The 18,882-nt window shown below is 54.5% G+C and overlaps 1 protein-coding gene across 4 annotated transcripts in view; it reads left to right on the top strand.

Moving 5' to 3' along the window:
• ZNF710 (zinc finger protein 710) overlaps positions 1-18,882 on the top strand; it is an 83,960-nt gene that overhangs the window by 57,588 nt on the left and 7,490 nt on the right. For 2 of the 4 annotated variants that reach the window (XM_064376287.1, XM_021674348.2), the window contains exons 2-4: positions 10,793-12,278; positions 17,379-17,570; positions 18,547-18,721. In XM_064376287.1, coding sequence (XP_064232357.1) covers positions 10,821-12,278; positions 17,379-17,570; positions 18,547-18,721 — 1,825 coding nt within the window. In that variant the 5' untranslated portion in view covers positions 10,793-10,820. Of the gene's footprint in view, positions 1-9,035; positions 9,904-10,792; positions 12,279-17,378; positions 17,571-18,546; positions 18,722-18,882 lie in introns of those variants that run through there. The other 2 variants (XM_012463846.2, XM_012463847.3) reach the window with 2 other exon arrangements.

Below are 18,882 nucleotides of genomic sequence, written 5' to 3'. Positions count from 1 at the left end.
TCAAGCACAAGGCTTGCTTCAGTCTTCTCTCCTTTGACCAGCTGTCAGCATTCTAGGGCAAGGAGCAGCCACGTGGCAGAACTCTTGAGAGCTCAGAATGCTTCCTGCAGGTGGGTTGCATGGTGGAAATTCCTTGCCCCCTACAACCCTCTGTGCCCACCTTCACAGCCCCCGGACAGTGGAAGGCCATCACCCTGGTGGGAGACCCTGAGTTGGGGGGTGACCCCCATGTTTGACATGGATGGAAGGAAACACGAGGAGTCAAGAGCTCCACAGGCACAGTGGCTCATGCCTGTAATATCGGCTCTGTGGGAGGCCAACGTGGGAGGATCACCTGAAGTCAGGAGTTCAAGACCAGCCTGGCCAACATGGCAAAACCCCACCTCTACTAAAAAAATACAAAAATTAGTCAGGCATGGTGGCGTGCACCTGTAGTCTCAGCTACTCGGGAGGCCGAGGTGGGAGAATTGCTTGAACCAAGGAGGCGGAGGTTGCAGTGAGCCAAGATCACACCACTGCACTCCAGCCTGGGAGACAGGAAAAAAAAAAAATCGAGAGCTCCAGATGAGTCCTCACTGAGGGTCAGGGGCCTTGGGGTCTTGGTTTCCTTATCTGTAAAATGAGGGCATTGGACAAGAAAGTTCCCAAAGTTCCTTTCCTTTCAGCCCTGCTGGTGAAGATTCCAAGACCCACACCCAAAGTGACTGAAGCCAAGGGTCTCCAGCAAGGCTACCATCCCACCACGGGGGAGCTAGGCATCCCTCCCTTGCACTAAAGAAACATGCATGCGTTCACTGGCCACGTGAGCTGCGAGGTGGGGGATCAGGCCCATGGTTTCTGGGAGCCTGTTGACTTCGGATCATAGGTGGCACGTTACTCCTGTGCTTGGCATCAAAGAGAAGCTACATATGCTTTTACGCAGCTGTGCAGGCAGCTCAGCATTTGCCACAGTGATTTGTGCAGCCGATGCCCTGTTAGCTTCAGCAGCCTCATGTCTATAAGAACCAGAGGCCCACCCAACTCACCTCAGGGCTAAGGGGCTTGATTGCCAGCGAGGGTCCCCCAGGCTAGGGGCAGGGGCCGGGCATCATCCAGAATCCAGGTGCCTTCTGGGGCCAATGCTCCCTCGGGCTCTCCTCGGACACCCACCCTGCCACCCCTGCTCGCCCAGGCTCTCTGCGCCTTTGTATTTTGGCCTCCCGCTACCCCGTGGCGCTCCTCCGTGTGTTCTTTGAGCATTTGCTCTTGTGGCTGATAGACTGAGGTTGATGCATCACCGTGCTTCCAAGAGAGGAAACTGTGTGGCTCAAGTTCTTTCAGCGGGTGGGGAGGGCCAGGCCATAGGTCTGGGCACAGCTTCTTCATGAACCGCCCTAGATGGTGGGGGTATGCTGTGCTTGGAGGTCCAGGGCTGGGAGAGGGGCAGCTGCCATTCAGAGAGGGCAAGGAAGGCACCCGGTGTGTGAGGGCCCTCCCCTCCCGCTTGATTCACCAGGCAAGGCCAGGTCACTGAGCGTGCGTCAACTCTTGCTAATTAATTTGGAGAGGTCGGGCGCAGTGGCTCATGCCTGTAATCCCAGCCCTTTGGGAGACCAAGGTAGGTGGATCACTTGAGCCCAGGAGTTCGAGACCAGCCTGGCCAACACGGTGCAACCCCGTCTCTACTAAAAAATCCAAAAATTAACCGGACGTGGTGGTGCACTACTGTAGTCCCAGCTACTCGGGAGGCTGAGGCACGAGAATCACTTGAACCCAGAAGGTGGAGGTTGCAGTGAGCTGAGATCATGCCACTGCACTCCAGCCTGGGTGACAGAGCAAAACTAAATAAGAATAATAATAATTTAGAGAATCAGAATCACTTGAGAAGCCTTTAGATTTTCTGTGTCCTGAACCCAGAGAGTCTGGTTTAACTGGTCTAGAGTGAGACCCAAGTATTGGCATCTAACCAAACGATGCCAGTTCGGGAGTTCTGTGGACCCAGGGTCGCTGTCTTCACAAGAGTTTGTGCCTGAGACGTCACCTCATAAGAGTTCATGCCTCACCATGGGGGCTCCACCCCTCATTTCCTTGGGCTTTAGGGTCACTGTGACCACTTGGAGGAGGGAGAGCCTCCCACAGTGGCCACCCTGTGGCAGTCAGGCCCACCTCAGCCCTGGGCTTGTGGATGCAGAGGTGTGGCTTCCAGTCAGGCAGAGGAGCACCGGGCCTAGGGGATGGATCAAGAGCATGGGTTGTCAGAGCAGGCCCCATGGGAGGGGCTCTCTCGCCTGGGAGGGCATCAGGTGAGAAAGCGCTCTCGGGCCTGAGCTCCTGGAGACTATGGCATTAGGGGAAGGCAAGGAAGAAGGCACTTGGGGTGGGGAGGACCCTCCGGCTTGATTCACCAGGCAAAGTCAGGGAATCTGCTCTTGCTAATTAATTTGGAGAGGCAAAGCCAGTCTGCTCTTGCTAATTAATTTGGAGAGGCCCTTCCCTATCTGCCTGGAGACCACCCCAAGGAGAAGGCAGGACTGTCCTGGGAGTGAGGTACGCAGAACTCTCAGGCGAGGGCTTCCCTCTCCGTCTCACTTACCGCAGTCTTGGTCCCTGGGTGACTGTCAGCTTCCTTCTCTTCCCTTTTCTGTACCCTGGTGTCTTTCTCTTGAGACACTCCCCCGCTGGCCCCCTCTCTTCCCCTGCAGTCGTTGTCCTCTAGAGGTGGTCTAGCTGTGTGTGGGGGGGGAGGTGACTCACAGACAGTTACAAATCAGTATGATCATGTCAGTCTCTCTGTTTCTAGAGAGAAACAGAGCCAGTAGGAGGTACAGTATCTATATACACACACATATATGGAGAGGTCTCTTTTAAGGAATTGGCTCCTGTGATTGTGGGGGCTGGCAAGTCCAAAATCTATAGGGCAGATGATGGGGGGGCAGGGCAGGAAGTCAGGCAGGATTCTTATGTTACAGTCTTGAGTGAGGCAGAATTCTTTTTCTGGGAAACCTCAACATTTGCCCTTAAGGCCTTCAACTGATTGGATGAGGCCCACCACATTATGGAGGGTCATCTGCTTTTCTTAAAGTTAACTGATTGTAAATGTGAGTCACATCTACAAGATACCCTCACACCAACGTCTAGATTAGTGTTTAACCACACAGCCGGCCACCACAGCTTAGCCAAGATGACGCTTAAGATTGACCATCATGGTGATGGTCTCAGGCTGTCCTGCCCTAGTGCACTTCAAGGAAGGCAGAGCCTGCACTAAATCCTCAAAGATGATGGAAATTCACCCAGTTCTAGGGAAGGGCAGTCCTGGCAGGGGAGTCAGCCTGTGCAGAGGCCCCGAGGTAGGGAACATGGGTGAGCTGGGGGCACAGGGGCAGTGGAGCCTGCCTGGGAGCCATCCTGGGCAGCAAATGAAGGCCTGGGCAGTGCATGCCACCCACCAAAAGGCTGTGGGGGCTGCGGGGCTGGAGACCTGCATTCTAGTCCTTGCCTCCCCACCATCTCACCTTGTGACCCTGGACCGTTCCCTTCCCCTCCCTGGGCCTCGTTTGCTTATCTGTTATCAGGGCCAGGCACGGTGCGCATCAATCAGGCTGTGGTTTGTGGATCGGTGGCCCTGTGTCAGGGCCCCTCGACATTCTGACTCCCAGAGTCGGGGCTCAATGACTCTGTCCACAAAGAAAGGGGAAGCAAGGCAGAGAGAGGATTCCAGGAGGAAGAGACTCGCTGGCGTCCCCTGCCCCTCCACTGTGCCGGCAGCCACTCCCGGGCCTCTGGCTACTGAGGCCTGTGGGCTGGCAGAAGTGAGACTGTGGCCAGGGGCCTCCCGAGGTGGCACAGGCCTCCCAGCTCTCGCTTCCTCTTCCCTTCTGCGCATGTGAGCAGAGTTTCCCTTGAAGCCTCCTGCGGAGAGGACCACAGGGGAAACCAAGAGGCTGGTTTCCTCATGCGGTGAAGTCCCAGGCGTGTTTTTCACTGCCATGCACATGCCTGGAACTTCCGCCTCCCCTCCCACCAGGTTACGTGTCGGCCCACTCCAGGTTCAGCCTCGCCCGCCCCAGGGCCCTGGACCCTAATGGGCCCAGAGCCACCTCCTAGAGGACTTGAATGCCAGGCCCAGGGTGAGGGGCCCCCTCCCCACTCTTGCTCTGTTGGGTCCTGACCTGCCTCCATGGGTCCCAGCCCTCAGTCCTGTCCCCACCCAACCCCAGTGCTGCAGCCCCCGCCGCCCAGAGACCCTGGTGCTTCGAGTGGACTGAGCTCACACGAGTCAACTCCCCAAGAGTGAGAACTTTAATTTGCTCCCTACTGTATACCCACAATCGAGCACCTAATAGATGCTCAGTAAATGTGTGTTAAGTCAGTGGCTCAGGCCTGGCACAGTAGCTCAGGCCTGTCATCCAGCACTTTGGGAGGCCAAGGTGGAAGGATTGCTTAACCCCAGAAGTTCAAGATCAGCCTGGGCAATTTAGCAAGACTCCACCTCTACAAAAACAATGCACTCCAGCCTGGGCAAGGGAGAAGACCCATCTCTTAAAAAAATAAATCAGGCCAGGCGTGGGGCTCATGCCTGTAATCCTAGCACTTTGGGAGGCTGAGGCGGGTGGATCACCTGAGTTCAGGAGTTTGAGACCAGTCTGGCCAACATGGCAAAACCTCGTCTCTGTTAAAAATATAAAAAATGAGCCTGGCATGGTGATGGGCTCCTGTAATCCCAGCTACTTGGGAGGCTGAGGCAGGAGAATTGCTTGAACCCGGGAGGCAGAGGTTGTAGTGAGCTGAGATGGCGCCATTGCACTCCAGCCTGGGCGACAGAACAAGACTCTGTCTCAAAAAATAGATAAATAAATAAAAAGTCAGAGGTTCGGCTGCAGGATGGGAGACTGTAGTCTCTGAGCAACCTGGTGATTCAAGGCCAAGTGAGGGAGGGAGCCAGCAGCGAAGCCTGTCCTTCCAGCATGAGCTCGATGCACTGCTGAGGCTGCTTCAGGGAGTAGGGCTTACTGGGCCCTCAGGACACAGTCCTCAAATTACGCTGATCAGGGTGCTTGGTGATGGCCCAAGCGTGAACTGGCAGAAGCCCCAGACCTCTGTCTGTTGGTTGTTTTTTTTCTTTATTTCTATACTTTTTTTTGCGACAGGTTTTCACTCCTGTCACCCAGGCTGGAGTGCAGTGGTACGATCTCGGCTCACTGCAACCTCCGCCACCCCCCGCACCGGGCTCAAGTGATTCTCTTGCCTCAGCCTCCCAAATATCTGGGGCTACAGGTGCACTGCCACACCTAGCTAATTTTTGTATATTTTCAGAGATGAGAGCTTGTCATGTTACCCAGGCTGCTCACAAACTCTTGAGCTCAAGTGATCCGCCTGCCTTGGCCTCCCCAGGTGCTGGGATTCCAAGTGTGAGCCACCACACCTGCCTTCAGTTGGTGTTTGAGGTCTCCCTGGGGGTGGGAGTTAGTAAAAAATTACCTAGGTGACTACAAGGTCCTGTTGGTTCTTCCTTCAAAACGGCTCCTGTTGCGCCGGACCAGGCTTTGGGTGTCTTCACCCCCTCTCTGCCCTGAGATGTATGTCCCAGGGGACACCAACCACTCTGATCCCACCAGGCCCTCCCCTGCTCCTAGAGTGGGTGTATGATGGGGTCCCCATGAGAGGAAAGGGGTGCTGTTGTGAGCAGTGTGGGATGAGAGAGGGTGCTGTCACAGCTTGGGGAAGGGACCCTGGTCTCGGGCAGGTGGGTCAAGAGTTCACAGGCTTCCACGGTCCAGGTAGGTTCTTGTGCCCATTTTACAGATGAGGAAACAGAGACACATGGAGGAGCCAGGTGACTTGCCGCCCAAACTTCACAGGATTTGTGGGGCAAAGCCAGAGATGACAGTGAGAGATTCCAGAGCTCTGAGGAGCCTGGTCCCTGCTGGGGTGGTGAAGGTCCCCTGCCTGGCCTCAGACCATGAGTCTTTGTTCCCTCCCAAGGGGCAGGCTGGGCCCTGAGGCCTGGGAGGTGGAGGTGCCCAGCTCTGGGAAATAGGGCAGCCCTGGGCCTTGTGCCACTGCACGCCCCTCCCCCTCCCGCCTTTGTTTCTCTCCACAGCTTCATTGTCTCTCCCTCCCCTCACTCAGGCTCCTCCTCCCGCCTTCCCTGTGTCTTCATTTCTTTTCTCTCCCTCTCCCTTTCTTTCTCTCTCTCTCTCCCTCTCCCCGATATGGCCTCCCTTCCCCCACTCCCAGCATGACTACATTCAGGCAGCTCCTCTGTGTCTCCATTTCCCCGCCTTTCACACTGACTTTCTCCCCACCCTGGGGACCGAGGGCACCCCGAGGAGGCCCTGCCACATCCCAGCTGGTGGGCTCCCCTCCTCTCCCCAGCCTGGGGCAGTCTGAGCTCCTCTTTCTCCTGGACGTGGGGGGAGCTTTTGTTCTAAGTCCTCAGCACAAGTGGTGGGAGAGGCCCTGCTCTGAGAAGGGAGGGCCCCGGGTGGATGACAGAGGGGCCTGGGGTGGGTGGGGGCAGCCCTGGCACACAGGTAACACACACCTGGCAAGCTCTCTTCCTGCCCTGGATGGCCCGTGCCAGGACATAAACAGAAAGGCTTAGCCTGGGAGGTGGAAACAGAGCAGGTGAGGAGACACCAGTCAAAATGCCGGCCCAGAAGGAGGAAGAGCAGAGCGATGTCAGGCTCCCCACTCCTCATTTCCGTGTCTGATAGGCAGGCAGAACACACATGCGAAACGCAGGTGAATTTCATTCCCTGCTCAGCTGAGCCCCTTCCATATACACGCAGGCGCGCACACGCACAGAGCCTGCCTGGCGGCCCCGGTGAACAGCACAACATGGACGCAGGGCCTGGCCCCGTGAGCCCCACAGAGTGAGCTCTTACAGGGTGGTGTGTGTTCTACCCAGGCAAGTGTTCAGGAAGAAAGCAGGGGCCCCACTGCCCAGGTGGGCAGTGGCTCAATGAAGACTCCCAATAGATGGAAAGACCCCAGTTCCCCCAGCTGGCAGGGCTCTGCACCAGCCAGCCAGGAAGCAGTTTGCCCAGGCCTTGCTAATGTCCCCCTGCTGGCCCCTGGTGACCCAGGACAGCTCCTGAGAACTGAGGAGGCAGGGCTCAGATGTGACCTCCACATGCGGGAGCACAGATGGGGCACCCCTGTGGGACCAGACAGGCCTGGCTGCAGACCTGGCTCTCCCTCCATCAATGAGGGGCATGAGATGGGGAGCCCACTACCCACCCCTGCCCCGGGGTGTTTCCAATATTCAGTGGCCCACCGGGGACCTGGCGAGTCTCTGTAATGAGAAGCTGTATCTCTTCCGCGGAGTTCGTGGTCAGTCGCTGGCACCTCTCTGTGCCCCTACCCTGCCCCCACTTCGGCACAAACCCTCAAGAGGACGGACTCTGTGCTAGCCCCTTTCCACAGCCAAGCCCAGGCTCCTGACACTGACACACCTTCTCAAGTCCAAACTACCTGTCCCTGTGGGAGGGGTTTGCCTCTGGTGTCCTGGTGTGACTGTAAGGAGTGGCCCCTGGTAGAAGGGGGCCGGTGTGGACGGTCAGCTCCATGTTTACCCTCGCTGTGGGGACCCACACTTGAGCTCCCACGGGCAGTCATTGGCTGACGTTTTGCCCTCTCCTCTCCTCTAAAGCAGTGTTAACTGTTTCCTTGTGCCGCGGCCCTTGAGGATGGGAGGAGGGGCTGATGCCTGGTGTTGGGCTGCAGGGGAAAGGAGAGGGGAGGAAATTTAACTACGTGGACATCCTCATCTCACTGTCCCGTGAGTCAGGAGCCCCCATAGAGATGAGAATCACCTGAGGTCACATGGCTAGTAGACGGCAGAGCCTGGATTGAACTCAGCATCCGGGGCCCAGGGGGAAGCACTGGCTTCGCCATCCATGCTCAGTTCCTCCTTTTCTCTGGTCCTGCCTTTGGGGAAGTTTGCAAAAACTGCTGAACACATCATTTACCCAAACCCCACAACGCCGCTGGGTGCTGCGTCAGACAGATGGCCACGACAGGAGGCAGCCACGCTCCCCAGTGTGCTCCCTGAACCTGACAGCGGCTGGAGGGCGCTGGGGGTGGCTGTGGTGGGCCCCGAGGGAGCAGGGGCCTTGCCCCCTTCCCCTTGCTGTCTCTAAGCACAAGCCCTGGCCGGTAGCAGGGACTGAGCAGCTATTTGTTGTACAAATGAACGAATGAGTTGTCTCTCGCAGTTGTCCTCATAATCACTTAAGATTTGCTGAATTTGGGGCCCAAGAATGGAAACATCTCTTGGCCCTGTGGCTTTTTTCAGGAAAGGCTTCCCCCAGAGATCTGGGCAGATAATAGTGGTTCCTCTTTTTGTTTTTTGTTTTTGTTTTTTTTTTGAGATGGAGTCCCACTGCAACGCCCAGACTGGAATGCAATGGCACAGTCTCAGCTCACTGCAACCTCTGCCTCCCGGGTTCAAGTGATTCTCCTGCCTCAGCCTCCTAAGCAGCTGGGATTACAGGCACCTGCCACCATACCCGACTAATTTTTGTATTTTTAGTAGAGACAGGGTTTCACCATATTGGCCAGGCTGGTCTGGAACTCCTGACCTCAAGTAATCCGCCCTCCTTGGCCTCCCAAAGTGCATGAGCCACCACACCCAGCCAATAGTGATTCTTAACAGTTGGTTAGGTCCTTATAAAGAACCAAGCTGCTTCACCTGTGTCAGGACCCTGGGCTCTCAGCCCTTCCAGGGTAAATGTTTTCATCCCGGTTTCTCAGATGGGGAAACTGAGCCGCTTGGCGTGACTTTGCTTAGTCACTTGGAGGTGACTGAGCTGGAACTCGAGGTCCTCACTGACTGCATTTCCCAGCAGCTGGACACTGGGCTGGGGCATGGTTTGGAAACAGGTTTAGTGCCCCAGCCTATTCCAGATGCACCCTAACCCCCAGGCTGAGGTTTCCTGCCATCTGATCCCTTCCACGAGAGCCTCACTCTAAGCTTAATAGTTTAATCTTTGGTGTCCATTTCAAGGAGGCTAAATTCCTGTCTGGGGTATTTTTAGCCGTCCTCAGGAAGGGGAAGCTCCACTAGGCGCTGGGGGAGGGGACGCCTTGCCCGGAGCTGGTTTCCTGAGGAAGGGCTGCCAAACGTGTGCCTGACCATGGCCCTGGGAGAAGCTGGTAGCCCTGGGAAAAGCTGGTAGCTGGTCAGTTGGGAGCCCTGGGAGCAGGGCAGGCGAGAGTCACCCCGATAATGCCATCCCGCCTCCTCCGATGTGCCAGGTGCTGAACCGGGAGCAAGGGGTACAGGTCCAAGAGGAGCCGCCATCCTCCAATGGGCACACTGCCTGACGCACCGCAGTCCTGGGAAGGCTGGAGAGGGCGCAAGGGCAGGCCAGGAGAGCTGGCAAGGCCCCAGAGCAGGTGGACCTCGAGCAATGCCTGGGAGGCTGGTGGGCGGAGCAAGGGTCTGTGGGGTTCAGAAAAGGGCGCCCCCGGTAGGAAGACTCTTGGGTGCATAGACTGGGCTCCACAAAGCAGGTGCTTGCTTATGTGGCTGGAAACCCAGTGAGGGAAGAGGCCATGGGCTGGGGGTTTGTACTGGGGCAGGTGGGCACATTAACACTATTTAGAAGGATGTGTTCAGGATAGGCACAGAGGCTCATGTCTGTAATCCTAGCACTTTTGGAGGCTGAGGCAGGAGGATCACGAGTGCTGGAGGTTGAGGCTGCAGTGAGCCTCAACTATGATTGTGTCATAGTAGCCTGGGCAACAGAGCCAGACCCAATTTCTGAAAAAAAAAAAATGAAAAAAAATACCTGTTAGATAAGAGACAGGATGTGAAGCTGGGAGCCGGTTTGAGCACTGGACATGGTGGCTGTCACGGAGCCCTTCTCTCCAATAACATCTGACATGGAACTCCAAAGTAGAAATCAGATACAAGTGGTAATTTTTTATCAGTATAAATTTAGATATTTAAATGTCTAACATTTAGCTAATCAAGGAAAGCAACCACCAGTTGGGATAGACGCAGATGTTTAGCATTGGGGCTGACAAGTGATAGCGTTTGAGATCGGCCTCGGCACCTAATTTATTTTTTTTTGCGTTAGAAGGTAGCACATATGACATTTGAGTAGGTGAGCCTTTTAAAAAATCAGTTTTTAAACAGTAGAATCTTTATTTTTTGTATTTTTCAATCCGATTTTTAAGGAATTCTTTTTCTTTTTCTTTTTTTTTGAGACAGAGTCTCATTCTATTGCCCAGGTTGGAGTACAGTGGCTTGATCTCTGCTCACTGCAACCTCTTCCTCCTGGGTTCAAGCGATTCTCCTGCCTCGGCCTCCTCTAGCTAGGACTACAGGCGTGCACCACCACACCCGGCTAATTTTGTATTTTTAGTAGAGACAGGGTTTTACCATGTTGGCCAGGCTGGTCTTGAACTCCCGAACTCAGGTGATCTGCCTGCCTCAGCCTCCCAAAGTGCCACTGCACCCAGACTTTTTAAGGAATTCTTGAAGGACCTGTAGAACACAGTTTGAGAACCACTGAGGAAATCCCACCTCCCTGTTGTCCAGATGGGAAGACTGAGGTCAGCAAGGGGGCGGAGCTTACCCAGGATCCCCCAGGGAGATGGAGGAGCTGGTCAGATACACAGCGGGAATCAATCATGGCTCCCTGTAATTACAAGTGTGCCCTGTTGCCAAGGCAGGAGTAGAAAAGACTTCAAGGCCAGACACACCCGAAAACAGCCGAGCCCTGGTCCGTGCTGAATGTGCCTGCTGTCTGTCCTCGCGGCACTGAGCCAGCAATATTAACACTCGTTTCTCCTCCCGCAGCGATGCCCTCCTAGCCAGCCGCCACGGGATGGAGGGCTTCATGGACTCAGGGACACAGACGGACGCCGTGGTGGTGCTCTCCTTGGCTCAGGCTGCCGTGCTTGGCCTGGTCTCCGAAAATGAGCTCTTTGGAGCTACCATAAGCGCCGAGGCCTTCTACCCAGACTTGGGGCCTGAGCTTTCTGGGGCAGCCATGGGAGAGCCCGGGCCACCAGGCCCTGACGTCTACCAGCTGGCCTGCAATGGGCGGGCCTTGGAGGAGCCGGCGGAGGAGGAGGTGCTGGAGGTGGAGGCAGCCTTCGAGAAGCACACCCGGCGGAAGACGCGGCCCCCTGTGCGGCTGGTGCCCAAGGTCAAGTTTGAGAAGGTGGAGGAGGAGGAGCAGGAGGTGTACGAGGTTTCTGTGCCTGGTGACGACAAGGACGCTGGCCCAGAGGAAGCCCCCGCTGAGGCGGCCAGTGGCGGCTGTGAGGCCCTGGTGCAGAGCAGTGCCGTCAAGATGATTGACCTCAGCGCCTTTAGCCGCAAGCCCCGGACACTCCGGCACCTGCCCCGAACCCCGAGGCCAGAGCTGGATGTGGCCCCCTACGACCCTCACTTCCCTACCCCAGCCCGGGATGGCTTCCCCGAGCCCAGCATGGCGCTGCCTGGGACAGAGGCCTTGCCCACAGAGTGTGGGTTCGAGCCACCCCACCTGGCCCCACTGAGCGACCCCGAGGCCCCCAGCATGGAGTCCCCAGAGCCCGTCAAGTCAGAACAGGGCTTTGTGTGGCAGGAGGCCGGCGAGTTTGAGGCCGACGCAGCGGGCTCGACAGTGGAACGCCACAAGAAGGCCCAGCTGGATCGGCTGGACATCAACGTGCAGATCGACGACTCCTACCTGGTGGAGGCAGGTGACCGCCAGAAGCGCTGGCAGTGCCGCATGTGTGAGAAGTCCTACACGTCCAAGTACAACCTGGTGACGCACATCCTGGGCCACAGCGGCATCAAGCCCCACTCGTGCCCACACTGCAGCAAGCTCTTCAAGCAGCCCAGCCACCTGCAGACGCACCTTCTCACGCACCAGGGCACCCGGCCCCACAAGTGCCAGGTCTGCCACAAGGCCTTCACGCAGACCAGCCACCTCAAGCGCCACATGCTGCTGCACTCAGAGGTCAAGCCCTACAGCTGCCACTTCTGCGGCCGTGGCTTCGCCTACCCCAGCGAGCTCAAGGCCCATGAAGTGAAGCACGAGAGTGGCCGCTGCCACGTCTGCGTCGAGTGCGGCCTGGACTTCTCCACCCTGACCCAGCTCAAGCGCCACCTGGCCTCCCACCAGGGCCCCACCCTCTACCAGTGCCTCGAGTGCGACAAGTCCTTCCACTACCGCAGCCAGCTGCAGAACCACATGCTCAAGCACCAGAACGTGCGGCCCTTCGTGTGCACTGAGTGCGGCATGGAGTTCAGCCAGATCCACCACCTCAAGCAGCACTCTCTCACCCACAAGGTAAGGCTACCCCCGGGCCGGGGATCTGCCTGCTGCCTTGCCACATTTTCATCTGGTAATTTCCAGAGTCCCATATGGGACCATTTAGGTGGTCTCCTCGTTTTATCATCACTACTTATTTTGATGAGTATTAGAAAGAAATGCTATCTTATGGAAATTGGCTTTTTACGTAGTAAAGCTTTACGCATTCAAAAACATGTTTTTTGGGAGCCAGGCGAGGTGGCTCATGCCTGTAATCCCAGATCACAAGGCCAAGAGTTCAAGACCATACTGGCTAACATGGTGAAACCCTATCTCTACTAAAAATACAAAAGTCAGCCAGGCATGGTGGCGCGTGCCTGTAATCCCAGCTACTCGGAGACTGAGGCAGGAGAATCTCTTGAAACTGGGAGGCAGAGGTTGTAGTGAGCCGAGATCGCACCACTGCACTCCAGCCTGGGCGAAAGAGCTAAACTCTGTCTCAAAAAACAAACAAACAAAGAAAAAGTTTTTGTTTTTGTTTTTGTTTTTTGAGATGGAGTTTCGCTCTTGTTACCCAGGCTGGAGTGCAATGGCGCGATCTCGGCTCACCGCAACCTCCGCCTCCTGGGTTCAGGCAATTCTCCTGCCTCAGCCTCCTGAGTAGCTGGGATTACAGGCACGTACCACTATGCCCAGCTAATTTTTTGTATTTTTAGTAGAGACGGGGGTTCACCATGTTGACCAGGATGGTCTTGATCTCTTGACCTCGTGATCCACCTGCCTCGGCCTCCCAAAGTGCTGGGATTACAGGCGTGAGCCACCGCGCCCGGCCCAAGAAAAAGTTTTTGACCGGGCACAGTGGCTCACACCTGTAATCCCAGCGCTTTGGGAGGCTGAGGCAGGCAGATTGCTTGAGTCCAGGAGCTCAAGACCAACCTGGGCAAAATAATAAGGCCCCATCACTACAAAAAATTTAAACATTAGCTGGGTGTGGTGGTGCACACCTCTGATCTCAGCTACTCTGGAGGCTGAGGCAGGAGGATCACCTGAGCCTGAGAGGCCAAGGTTGCAGTGAGCTGAAATCACAACACTGCACTTCAGCCTGGGCAACCAGACTGAGACCCTGTCTCAAAAAAAAATGTATAAATATTGTTATCCGAGTCATGGCACCAAAGAAAAAACAAAACAAAACAAAAAACCATTGTTTTTGAATGAAATGTTTATGGAACCCCTGCAAGACCGAAGGAACAGTTTGAGAATCACTAAAGTGGCCTGCCCTCCCTGTTTTCTTGATGAGAGGACAGAGGCTAGAGGGAAGCCAGGAGGCAACAGGGAGGCGTCCTGACTCAGTGGGCAGAGGTACAGAGAGTGTCCTTTGTTCCTTGTCATTACAGAAGTGAATCCAAATCTGTGACTTCCCTTTGGGAGCACGCTAAATATATTTAATTTTCAAAGGGGAGAAGATGTAAGGGAAAATATTCGTTATGGAAAAGTACAAGTCGTTCTAGAATATGGCTAAACCAGGCACAGTGGCTTGGGAGGGCAGAGAATTGAGCAGCACTTTCTAATCTACCATGTCCCTAGACCCATCCTTGACGTGTTCTCCCCTGCCCTCCATTCCCTGCCTTCAGCCAGCATCACCTCCTCTGAGAGGCCCTCACATCCGGGCAGGTGGAGTAAGGCCCCTGGATCTTACAGTCCCACTCCAGTACTCGACTGCTCCGTGGTTTCCACCGAAATCCCACCAACTCTGCCCTTCCAAGCTGAATGTACATAGAGCTTCCTCTCCCCATAACGGTGGTCTTTGAGTGATACTCCAGGTTAAACTGTGACCCTGTCTCTCCCAGTGGACACTACAGGGAGTTGGGGAGTTGTAACATCCTGCCGGGCCTAGAACCCAGCAATTTGTAGGTTTCATTGCAGGCGGGCTTCCAGTCAACTGGTAGTAGCTGCCTAAAATGTAATGGCCGGGCGTGGTGGCTCACACCTGTAATCCCAGCACTTTGGGAGGCTGAGGCAGATGGATCACAAGGTCAGGAGTTCAAGACCAGGCTGACCAACATGGTGAAACTCCATCTAAAAATATAAAAATTAGCCAGGCATCGGGGCAGGAGCCTGTAATCCCAGCTATTCAGGAGGCTGAAGCAGGAGAATTGCTTGAACCCGGGAGGCAGAGGTTGCAGTGAGCAAGATCACACCACTGCACTACAGCCTGGGTGACAGAGCAAGACTCCATCTCAAAAAATAACAACAAAAAAAGTAATGTCAACAAAGATTCTAGCTGGGCATGGAGTTGCACACCTGGAGTCCCAGCCACTCAGGAGGCTGAGGTGGGAGGACTGCAGAAACAGGAGTTTGAGGCTATGATCACTCCTGTGAATAGCCACTGCACTCTAGCTTGGGCAACATAGCAAGACTTTTTTTTTTTTTAAAGAAGGATTCTGGGCCAGACCGAATGGCTCACACCTGTAATCCCAATCAATCGCTTGAGCCCAGGAGTTTGAGACCAGCCTGGCCAACATGGTAAAAGCTTGTCTCTACTAAAAATATTTTTTAAAAATAGCTGGGTGTGGTGGTGTGCACCTGTAGTCCCAGCTACTAGGGAGGCTGAGGCACAAGAATTGCTTGAACCCAGGAGACAGAGGTTGCAGTGAGCTGAGATCACACCACTGAACTCCAGCCGGAGTGACAGAGCAAGACTCTAACTCAAAAAAAAAAAAAAAAAATCAAAAATTTAGCCAGCACACACCTGTGGTCCAGCTACACATGAGGCTGAAGCAAGAGGATCCCTTCAGCCCAGGAGGTCAAGCCTGCAATGAGCTATAATTGCGCCCCTGCACTCCAGCCTGGACAGCAGAGTGAGACCCTGTCTCCAAAAAAAAAAAAAAAAGATTCTGAAACTGAATCTAGGCTTGGCAATAAAACCCTGTGATTGATTGTTAATGTCTGCAAGGAGTGATTATGCAGGGTGTGACCGCACATATGCTATATATTTACCATCTTTCTCCTCTACTAGGGGACTTAAAAATCCCAAGTCCAGGGCTGGATGTGGTGGCTCATGCCTGTAATCTCAGCACTTTGGGAGGCTGAGGAGGGCAGATCACTTGAGTCAGGAGTTCAAGACCAGCCTGGCCAATATGGTGAAACCCTGTCTCTACTAAAAATACAAAAATTAGCCAGGTGTGGTGGCAGGTGCCTGTAATCTCAGCTACTCAGGAGGTTGAGGCAGGAGAATTGCTTGAGCCTGGGAGGTAGAGGCTGCAGTGAGCCAAGTTCATACCACTGCACTCCAGCCTGGGCAACAGAGCAAGACTCTGTCTCAAAAAAAAAAAAAAATCCCAAGTCCACAGAGTGTTAATATTGTGAAGACAAGCCAAAAGCAAAAACCAAAGGCTATTAAAACTGAAAACGTCCCTATTACCAGCCTAAATATGTGTAACGTGCACATTACATGCTTATAAAATAAACTCCTGACTGGCAGGGCCCCCTGGTGGTCATACGCAGCTGCAATGTGTCAGGAGGGTGTGCAACCCAAGACACAGCCCCTACTGCTAAGAGACACAGACAAGGGAACTGGTAAGTTTTAACACAAAGTTTTATACCAGACAAGCAGTTAAGACAGCAGCTGTGGCCACAGACACATGTCTGTCCCATTGGGTTCCTACTAAATTACTAACTCATCAAAAAGAAAACAGCTCCCAACTTTAAAAGAAAAAATCTATTTTTACCTTTTTTTTCCTCCGAGATAGAGTCTTGCTCTGTTGCCCAGGTTGGAGTGCAGTAGCGTGATCTCACCTCACTGCAACCTCCGCCTCCTGGGTTCAAACAATTCTCCTGCCTCAGCCTCCTGAGTAGCTGGGACTACAGGCACATGCCATCACACCCAGCTAATTTTTGTAATTTTTTAGTAGAACCATCTCTAAACATGATGAGGTTTCACCATGTTGGTCAGCCTGGTCTCGAACTCCTGACCTCATAATCTGCCTGCCTTGGCCTCCCAAAGTGCTGGGATTACAGGTGTGAGCCACCGCACCCGGCCTTTTTTAAATTTTAGAGACAGGGTCTTACTATGTTGTCCATACTGGTCTTGAATTCCTGGCCTCAGATGATCTTCTCGTCTCGGCCTCCCAAAATGCTGGGATTACAGGTGTGAGCCACCGCACCTGGCCCAGCTCCTAGGTTTTATCCTGACGTTCCTCCACAGATCATAAATTGGACCCCTTTGCATACAGCATCCTCTCCTGCTCTGGGAGTGACCCCAAACCGTAGAAAAGTATGTTCATAGTCCAAACCAGTGGGTTTTCCCCTGGAATCCGTGTCTCCTGGGGGTGAATATCCCAAATCCATCAATGATAAGAATCATCTGGGGCCGTTGAGAATAAAAGTTCCTGGGGCCATCCCAGGCCCCACAGATTGGATCCTTCAGGGAGTGGCCTGCAAACCTGCATGTTGGACAAGAACTAGAGGTGACTGTTACCACCAGGGAAGTCAGGAAAACACTGTCAAGAGGTCAGTGGGACTGGCTCCAGGGGATTCAGACCCTTCAAAATTCTACACAGACCTAAGTGCCATTTTTTTGAGGGGTGTGCATAGCTTTAATCAGATTATCTAAATGGTCTGTGAACCAAAAGACCACCAAGAGACAGCACTGAGGATAAAAACGTACACACGGCCTTGATCTGATGCAACAGTCCGCAGACAGCAGGCAGAGGCTGTGTCTTCTTCACCACAGGCTCCTGCCGCCTAGTGCGGTGCTGGCTTGGAGCAGGTAAGTGGTTGCTGAATGAATGAATGTGCAGACATTCGCATTAGTGCACTCATCCAGACCTTATGCACACACCCACCCTGGGGGCATAAGGGATAGGCATAGTTACAGTAAGGGATAGGCATAGTTACGGTAAGGCACAGCCTATTTCTGTCTGTTGCTGAAAGGCTTCCTGGAGTCAGTGCTCTGCCCCAACATTCTTCAGTGGTTTTTAAGCAAGCGTTACCTATTTTGGAATACCCTCAAATGCAGACATTTCCCAGAAACTGTGCCTTTGTGATGCTATGGCCGTGCACCTCCCTGCCTCCCCACCAAGGGTCCCTGCCAGTGGCTGTGCCCATGGTGTGGCCCTGACCGTCACCCCCACCCCACAGGGTGTGAAGGAGTTCAAGTGCGAGGTGTGTGGCCGGGAGTTCACCCTGCAGGCGAACATGAAGCGGCACATGCTGATCCACACCAGCGTCCGGCCCTACCAGTGCCACATCTGCTTCAAGACCTTCGTGCAGAAGCAGACCCTCAAGACCCACATGATTGTACACTCGCCCGTGAAGCCATTCAAATGCAAGGTACCGGGCCGTCAGGCCCCGAGGTGGGACCTCCCCAGGGGTGGCTTGGAATCAGCAGCACTGCAGCAGCTGTGACCCACCGAGCACCGGCCTGGCCAGGGCGGGCCAGAGGAGCCCCAGCTGGGTGAAACAGCCTGGGCTTTGGGGGCTGGCAGGGCAGGTGGGGATTCAGATGATGAAAGTGCTAAAGTTGGGTTTTTCTCAGAGCTGGGGAGGGAGTGGAGGTCGTGGTGCAGCCACAGAGAAGGGACCCCAGCCTGGGGCCTTAGTGCAGCTAGATATCCAAGCCCTGGGTGTCTGAGGCTCAGAGAAAGGGGGGCAGATCCACAGGAGCAGTGACCAGCAATGGATGGCTTATGTCTTGGAAAAGCATAAAGAGAGCGCTGTCCGTAAAGAACAGGATTCTGGGCTGAGTGTGGTGGCACACGCCTGTAATCCCAGCATTTTGGGAGGCTGAGGTGGGTGGACCATTTGAGGTAAGGGGTTTGAGACCAGCCTGGCCAACATGGTGAAACCCCATCTCTATAAAAAATAGAAAAATTAGCCAGGCATGGTGGTCTGCACCTGTAATCCCAGCTACTCTGGAGGCTGAGGCAGGAGAAACATGTGAACCTGGGAGGCAGAGGTTGCAGTGAGCCGAGATCTCACCACTGCATTCCAGCCCAGGCAACAGTGCAAGACTCTGTCTCGAAAAAAAAAAAAATTAGCCGGGCATGGGGGCAAATGCCTGTAGTCTCAGCTGCTTGGGAGGCTGAGGTAAAAGAATCACTTAAATCCAGGAGGCAGAGGTTGCAGTGAGCCAAAATCATGCCGCTGCACTCCAGCCCGGGCGACAGAGTGAAAGTCTGTCTCAAAAAAGAAAAAAACAAAAATAAAAGTAATAGGAGTCTGGTCCGGTCCTAGAGGTGGGAGTGGGTGGGGCTCCAGGGAAAGCGGGCTGCCCTCAGGCTCAGGATACCGGGTGGATGTGTTGCAGGTGTGCGGGAAGTCCTTCAACCGCATGTACAACCTGCTGGGCCACATGCACCTGCACGCAGGCAGCAAGCCCTTCAAGTGCCCCTACTGCTCCAGCAAGTTTAACCTCAAGGGCAACCTGAGCCGGCACATGAAGGTCAAGCACGGCGTCATGGACATTGGCCTGGACAGCCAAGGTGGGTGGGCCACGCGTCGTGGACAGAGCAGGAATGATACCAAGATGGTGCACTCGGGAGCCTCCTGCCCGGTTAGAGGAGTGGGGAGGCTGGCCAAGGCCGAGACCTCAGTGGGGTGGGCTCAGGTCTGGAGCGGGGGGACCCTGGAGGGCCATGATGAT

The sequence above is a fragment of the Aotus nancymaae genome, unplaced genomic scaffold (assembly GCF_030222135.1).
Source record: "Aotus nancymaae isolate 86718 unplaced genomic scaffold, 86718_ANA_hifiasm-v0.15.2.pri h1tg000014l, whole genome shotgun sequence".
NCBI classification, from domain to species: Eukaryota; Metazoa; Chordata; class Mammalia; order Primates; family Aotidae; genus Aotus; species Aotus nancymaae.
This window is presented reverse-complemented; position numbering and strand designations above follow the sequence as displayed.